General features: G+C 41.6%; 1 protein-coding gene across 6 annotated transcripts in view; it reads left to right on the forward strand.

Moving 5' to 3' along the window:
* Positions 1-7269, forward strand: part of fcho2 (FCH and mu domain containing endocytic adaptor 2) — a 39956-nt gene extending 32687 nt beyond the window's left edge. For 3 of the 6 annotated variants that reach the window (XM_030149166.1, XM_030149168.1, XM_030149167.1), the window contains 11 exons: positions 248-757; positions 1147-1262; positions 1373-1502; positions 2272-2331; positions 2809-2920; positions 3804-3959; positions 4656-4788; positions 4975-5174; positions 5270-5334; positions 5473-5637; positions 5732-7269. In XM_030149166.1, coding sequence (XP_030005026.1) covers positions 248-757; positions 1147-1262; positions 1373-1502; positions 2272-2331; positions 2809-2920; positions 3804-3959; positions 4656-4788; positions 4975-5174; positions 5270-5334; positions 5473-5637; positions 5732-5754 — 1670 coding nt within the window. In that variant the 3' untranslated portion in view covers positions 5755-7269. The remainder of the gene's footprint in view (positions 1-247; positions 758-1146; positions 1263-1372; positions 1503-2271; positions 2332-2808; positions 2921-3803; positions 3960-4655; positions 4789-4974; positions 5175-5269; positions 5335-5472; positions 5638-5731) is intronic. The other 3 variants (XM_030149169.1, XM_030149170.1, XM_030149171.1) reach the window with 2 other exon arrangements.
* The last annotated feature ends 779 nt before the right edge of the window (positions 7270-8048 follow it).

Genomic DNA, 8048 nt, shown 5'->3' on the forward strand with positions numbered 1-8048 from the left:
GGTATTACAGCTAAATGTAGTGACGGCAACTTAATTCCTATCCAAGGACCTCTACCTTTTATACCAGCGTCTGTTTTCCTTTGCATTTGAATTGAATGTAATAGATGAAATAAAAGATAGGGAGGCATTTCTAACTGCTTGGGTCACTGTTGTAGCAGAAGTTTGACTAAATGTTTCAGAGGTTTACCTTCCACACTCTGCTTTGCATTTGTCAAACACATCGCCCCCTCCACCCCCCACCCCCCAGCGGAGACGGTGCTACACCGGGAGGGCTCTCCTCCCCTGGCAGAGAGCCAGCAATCCAAAGATGTCTCCTCTTTCTCTTCGTCCACTTCCTCTCCCTGGGACTCACCAGAAAACCCTTCGCAAGCACTCAAACCTGTACCAGCGAGAGCCCAGAGTGCCCCCATCACCCTGCCGACTGAGCCAGTTGACCCCATCAAGAGCCCCTCTGCCGCCAGCCCTCCAAAGAGCGTAGACGCCTTCTCCTCCGTGTCATGGTCTCAGAGTCAGTGGATCGCCTTCAATGACAATTTTGCTCCACCTCGGCGTCACGGCTCGGGGTCGTCAGTGAAGGAGCTCCAGAGGCCCCAGCCCAGCTCTGGCAGGTCAAGTCGTTTCCTCTCTGATGACTATGCTGATGCTTACGGCCAGACAGCGTTCAGCAGAGAGGACTGCACCCCCTGTTTCTCTGATGTCTTCTCCGGGGTTACAGATAGGGCAGTGGCAGCAGCTCCATCAAACAAAATATTTAATGGTAACCTTTTCTATAGAGACATGTGTAATGCCTGCGGTTTGGGACTTTCAGTTTGTATTTTGTTTTACCAATCCATTCTTATTTTTGCTCCTTTGTTTCATATTTAATGTTGACATTTACATATGTTTGCTTGTTTTGTGTTAAATATGCTCAATTCAATAACTGCCTGATTTGCACCATGTTTTCCTTGTGAATTATTTGTTTTGAAATGTGTTTCTTTTGCATCCTGCTATAAGTTCAACATTTAATGTTCCTTAATGATTTGTTTTTTGCCAGTGCTCTTGATGCATGTTTTTTTTTGTGTGCAAGCCCAGTTCCAACATGTGTGTACATGATTGTTTATTCTCAGTGCCTGCTCAGCACTCATCCCTCCATGTCTCTGTGTGTAGTGCCTGTACCAAACAGACCCACAACCCCTCTGACCGCCGGAGCCCTCGTGCCCCCACCACGTCCCTCTTCCAGGCCTAAACTCCCCACCGGAAAACTCACAGGAATCAATGAGATTGTGAGTAAATCTACTGAGTCTTTGTGCATCGTACAGCTGTCTAATGCATTAAATAGACTATTGTCCCATTGTGCTATCCTCCCAGTGTAATTACTTGTTCATATACTCAGGTACGGCCATTCAGTCCACCCAAGACCTCTAATGCCAGCCCACCTCCCACTGCACCACTCGCACGGGCAGAGAGTTCCTCCTCTTTATCCTCAAATGCCTCACTCAGCGCTGGCAACACCCCCACTGTTGGTGAGATCCCTCAGCTGTTTCCTTGGACTAGTTACTGTTCACCAACCTGCCACTTTCCTTTGCCTCCACACTTTCTTTATCCCCTCACTCACCTCTCCTTCCTTCCTTCCTTCCTCCCTCCCTCCCTTCCTTTCTTCCTTCCTTCCTTCCTTCCTTCCTTCCTTCCTCCCACCCTTCCTCCCTTCCTTCCTCCCTTCCCTCCTTTCCCTCCTTTCCCTACAGGAGCTGAGCATACCTTTGCTCTCCCCCTCTCCTCTCCAGAGCCAGAGCTGCTCTACCTCTCTTCTTTCCCTCTTCTAAGTCAAAGTGAGTGTGCTTTACTAAACTCCTGTTTTGTTTATTCACTGTTTCCCATAAAGTTGAAAGAAAATATTTTTACCTCTTCTAATGAAATGATTGTGAAAATGTGATTTTTTTTCTTGATAGATAAAGTGTAACTGAGACTCAGTATGTAATCACTGTACCTGGTCAAAGGTGATCACAGATGTGTATAAATAGGAATAAAAAGAGGAATGTCGATGAAAACAAAATGAATCCAACTTTATGGATGACAGTGTAGATCCTCCTTCCCGTGTTAATCGTGTCTGTAGTGAAAACAGTTATCTGATACTTAGAATGTCTTTTAGTCCAGTTTTCTCCTCATTCACCTTTCGTATCATCACTGTCAGCAACCATCACACATTGTGTTTAGCACCATCTCCTCATATTTGTGCTCTCTGGGTTTCTTTATCTCCTCCTTTCTTCTTTATGCCTTTACTTTGGCATAAAGAGGATGATTTGTTCATAGCGAAGCTGCCTACCTTTGAGAAGCGTTGTGAAACACCAGCAGGTACAGTTGTAGTTCATAACAGAGGACTCTCCGCTATATTTAACTAAAACTAACACCAGTCTGTCGGCTGGGCTGGAAGGATGACTGGTAATTTGCTTTGCAGTGCATTGTTGCATTCCTCTGTTTGTTTCATGTGTGCTTTCCATATTTACTTCTTTACAGTTTGTTTCCTACATTTCTCTAACTGCATAGTACAGAGTTCAGCATCAGTTTTAACTACTTGTACTGATGTGAAAATAAAGCAGCTGCAAGACAAACTGTGCACCTTTGCATCAAGTACAAAGTGTACCTTTGTTAAAATAACAGAATGTTCTGATGTATGAATGACTGACATGATGAAATGCAAAAACAGTGTAATACATCTTTGCATGATCGAACCTTTCGGATTCTGATGTGAGCTTTGGACCCCACTGTTACGAACGTCTGAGCTGCAGCTGCATCAACAAACCTCAAACTCTGTGCGTTTCTCATTCTCAGGGACGTCTCGCGGTCCCAGCCCTGTGACCCTGGCATCCCAAGATGCTTTGCCCATTGCTGTGGCCTTCACAGAGTCTGTTAATGCTTACTTCAAAGGAGCTGATCCCACTAAGTGAGTCTCACATGACCTCTTGCTGCTCAAAAGACCTGACTTGGACTCTGAGGCATACGAAGTTTTGTCCATATTTGAACTTTAACTACAACACATAGGACATTGTGGTCATTTCCTCACTCAGTGTGTACTACGTAAACACAGCTCTTTCCCTGAGCAGACCTTTGGTTGTGCATTTTGCAGAGCGCATCGCCCTTTCACTCTGCATGTGTGGAATGTTTTGCGTTAGTCTGACACCATTCTTTCAGAGTGGATAACCTACATGGGGCAGATTATAGTCTGGAGCAGAGAAAACATACAGCCTTTTATTGGTTAACTGCCGTTAAATTGCTGCTGTGCAAAAGGCTTATTTTTGCAAGGATTAGCAAATGGAACATTTCATAAGCAATGCAGCGGAGACACGGTGCAAGGTTGAACCTCACTGTGGGACGTTACCACCACAGCTTAAGGCTGGACCTGAACTGAGACACAACTCTTTCACACCCGAAAACCTAAATAAGACTAAAGAAGCACACAGATGTATATTAACAGTGACAAATGTAGAGAAAGAGACATTCTTAGCCATTAATCTAAGGACAATGTAAAAACTGCTGCATATAAAGCCTGTGTATAAAAAAAGCGAATCAGTTAAAGTATTGTCTGTATTATATGTCGCATCATTGTACAACTGAAACTGATTTTGGTCACAGGTGTATGTAAATAGAAGACTATTTGTAGGATCGTTTTTGCTTTATTATGATAAAACTGTTGACTTGTGTCTAGTTGAATGATTGATTTATTTATAATGGTCAGATGAATAGATACCTAAACTAACTTTTTTCCGCTGTCATTGCCCTTTCTGCACTGTAGAGCTTTATGAATGTTGATGTTCTCCCTCCCACAGGTGCATTGTGAAGATCACAGGGGACATGACGCTGTCATTCCCCATGGGCATCATCAAGGTGTTTACTTCCAACCCCACCCCACCTGTACTCACCTTCAAACTGAAGAACACCAGCAGGTTGGAGCAGATCCTCCCCAACCAGCAGTTACTATACAGGTGAGATGTGGCCGGTCGATAACTTGTCAAAGCGGCTCTTAAGTGAAAGACATTTAGACATGATGATGTGAGTGAGAATCAAGCAAATGTAGAGTGCGTCAGTGAGAGGAAATTCAATTAGTAATCTGACATAAACCTATCATTAAGCTGTCAGGGAAATATTTTCCACCAGACTTTAACAGCCAGGCTCTCAACAGCCCATGTCTCTTCTGAAGGACTTCACACCCTAAAATAACAAAGACACCAAACTTCACTTAACATCTTCATGTATGTTAAATACATTACTCTATCTCTCACCTCTTTTATCTTAGTCGTAGACATATTGTTTCTCATGTGCTGTAGAGGCTTTAGTTACATCTGCTGCTTAATTTGGCATTATATTAAAACAGACTTTTCTTCAAATAGCTGTACTAATAAAAAAAAGAGGTAATTTTCCATTTTTTCCCCCAGTCTTTGCTCTGCTACTTCCTGGTTATCCAAAGACCATGGCTGGACTAATTGAATCAGATGGAATTCATGATTTAGTAGCTGGTTGGATATAACAGGGTCATTTTTTCCAAGCTATTGGAGCTATACACACAACGCCAAGAAGGGCGATGAATAATTGAGCCTCTGATTATTCCTTGTGTGTGTGTGTGTGTGTGTGTGACTGTGACTGTGTGTGCATATCTTTCTGACTGTTTGTCTTTTATCTAGTGATCCTTCCCAAAGCGACTCAGATTCCAAGGACTTTTGGTTCAACATGCAAGCACTGACGTCCTACCTCAGAAAAGCCTCAGACCAGAATCCGTCATCTTCCTATTATAATGTGGACATCCTAAAATACCAGGTCAGGCAGCCAACATCCAGATATATGTAGATAAAGAGGATTATTGTGGCGATTATTAATGATGGCAGTTTTTTTATGACTCTTCAGTGATGAATAGAGGATAAATCAGTATGAAGTCATTCTTACTCAGACTCAAAGCAGCTTCATGTCTAAAGATGGAAATATTTGCTGCACCGGTGCATTCAGGTGCTGTCCGATGGGATCCATTCCACTCCTCTCAACCTGGCCGTGTACTGGAAGTGTACACCAAGTACTACAGACCTGCGGCTGGACTACCGCTACAACCCAGACTCCATGGCATCCCCCGGGGCCCTCACCAACGTCCAGATATTGGTGCCCGTCGACGGAGGAGTCACCAACATGCAGTCTCTGCCCAGCTCTATCTGGTGAGAAGTGACATGAATCAGCAGCAGCAGAAAGCAACTCTGATTAACATGAGTAGGAAAAGCTTAATGTGTGTTTTTTTTATGTTTCATTTAAGGAATTCGGAGCAGAATAAGTGTTTGTGGAAGCTGAATGATATCTCAGAAAAGTCAGAAAATGAAGGTAAAGAATCTTTTTTTTTTTTTTTTTTTACACAATATGCCGTGTGAGGCATTCATGGACATTACATATGGTGCGGTAGATGGCCGTGGCTGGACAAAGTAATGAATAATGAAATAGTTTATTTGTGTTTGACCCCAGGTTCTGGGTCTCTGAGGGCCAAGTTTGATTTGTCAAATGGTCCGTCAAGCCCTTCCACTCTGGCCGTGCAGTTTATGAATGAGGGGTCCACGCTGTCAGGAGTGGACATGGAGCTGCAGGGGTCTGGATTCAGACTGTCTCTGAACAAGAAGAGATTTGCTACAGGTACGTTTGCTTCAGCCACAGTACAGAATATGGTTTTATTTAATTTATCATCAACTGAAATCACTTCTCTTTGTTTTCCTGACATGTTCATTAGGACGCTATATGGCAGATTGCTGAGGTGACCCGCCACTCTGGTTTTTCAAGAAAGACAAAAAAAAAAATCTCGCTTGAAGCAAAAGTTGGAGACTTTGCAAAGCCTCTTGAACCTCCGAATCCATCCGAGCACAGTTGTACTTTTGCCCTGAAAGTGGGAATCTCACTACAATAAAGCAGCACTGAGTAATGAACACTGTTTAAAAGTAAAAAAAAAAAAAAAAGAAAAGAAATAAAAGAAAACTAAGATGAGCTTCAGGAAATGTGTAGATATGAAGTCTAATGATGCTTTCTGATCAGTTCACTTTTGTATAGTCAGAAACAGTTTATGGATTAGATATAAATCTATATTGTATTTGAAATCATAAAAAAGAAAAAATGTGCACTAACAATCCTGTCCATTTTCAGACGCTCTTTTCCTCACATTCATTTAAGATAAAACTATTTTCGCATGGAAGAAAATCGGTCATGCGGTTTCTCCCTCTCTGAACTGTAAATATTAACGCTGAATACACTGCTCGACTAAACGCTAAAATCAGTTTACTGATTTTTTTTCTGTGTCCGCTGATTTTTTTTTTTTTTTTTTCGATCATGTGCAATGAAGCAACGAAGATAGAACCTGTCTTAAACAATATGAATCCTCTTTTACACACTTGTGGCACAAGTTCTTTAAAAAAAAAAAAGTGCTTTCAAACTAATGCAAAAAAAAAAAAATCTGACCTCAGTGCCTCCTCTTATACTGTGGATCAATAGGCAGCAAAAAGTGCATCGATGTTTTACCCACAGTCGGGTTTCCAGATTTAAGCTACATTTCTCTGTGGTAAAAATATATGGAGTTTTTAAACAATCACCCATAATGGGCTTTGTGATCAATGTGGTCTTTTTAAAAATGTAAGTTTTTCCTCCTTGTAAATGCCCTTTTCATACATTTGTAAGACTTTTGTTCTTCATATAAATTCACTCACTGTGAATCATTGTGTCAAATGGTAGATGCTTTAAAAAAAAACCAAGGGACATTACTCCAGACTGCACTTGCAGCCTTTTTTTTTTTTTTTTTAATTGGCAGTGTTTTTTTGTTTTTTTTTTACACATTTGTGCCCTGTGAAGAGAGAAATGTGCCTGAATCTAACTTTTCTCTAGTCATGTTTTGTATTCTACAGCACAGTTAATGAGAATAGCACCGACATTGTGCCAGTTGAGTTTTGTACTCCTTTATTTGGATATTGAAGGGAAAACGCCTCCTCTTTATACGACCCCACTGTCTTCCAAAAATCAGTGAGTCGTGTTTGTCTTCTGTGCTTTGTTTAATCGTCTAAAAGTTTTTTCTAGCTTTTTTTATTCCACACTCACTGTGCAGTAGGCGACGTTGTCCAGCAACAGCAGTAGCACAATGAGGCCAAATCATTCAAATGCCTTATCACAACTACTTGACACTGAGTAATCCGGTGTTGTTAACAGTGGTTAGATATTGATAACAGAACTGCCATGGCCGTGTCTAACTCACCTCTTTTTTTTCCCTGTGCATGCTGGGATAACAATGATAAAGAATAGCACAGTTAAATGTAGAAGACAGCAGTTTAAAACCAGGTGCTTTGTGTTTTTTAGTTACAGATGGTTGCTGCTGCCAAGGCTGTAGTTGTACTTTGTTACAGGGTAGGTTTGGCTGTTCAGGACGTTTTTTTAGTGACCTCATCTTTGCAATGATCTGTGGATTTATTGTGTAAGGAGGTGCGATTAAGTGTGTGGGAGCTGTGGCTGGAAATGAGTGAGATCTGTCAAAGCTCCAACAGGAGTTTTCATACACTGTGCAACATGTGGCCAACTGACCTCAACATAAAGAAGTAACCTTTCACACTGCCCTGTTTGTTTGTTTTAATCCATGCTGTTAAAAATGGCTCATTTTAGGCGTTAAGTAAGAGGCTAATCCAACAGGATCATCTGTTGTTGCACATGAGAAATTGTGATATCTGTATTCTTCTTGCAGCCTTCATGTGTAGTCAGGATGATTATTCAGTATGCACGTTTTAATGTTTCGTATGATTCTCTATGTGGACGTCGCTGTACCTGGTGTAAGACTAAAGCCTTTAATAGAACCATAGGAGCAGACACTAATCTTCGCTGGATCGTGGAGATGTTTGTCTGAGTCGAGTCTCAGCTTAAATTTGTATCTGAAGTTTAATCGGCCAAATTTGGAAGGTGGAACAAATACGTTTACATGTTAATCCTCAACATTTGTACAGTGAGAAATCAACATGCCGCCCTGTGTTATCTAACAGCTAAACCAGTGGATTTGGTCAGGAAAGCAGAATTTAAAAAAA

The sequence above is a fragment of the Sphaeramia orbicularis genome, chromosome 12, assembly GCF_902148855.1.
Source record: "Sphaeramia orbicularis chromosome 12, fSphaOr1.1, whole genome shotgun sequence".
Taxonomy (NCBI): Eukaryota; Metazoa; Chordata; class Actinopteri; order Kurtiformes; family Apogonidae; genus Sphaeramia; species Sphaeramia orbicularis.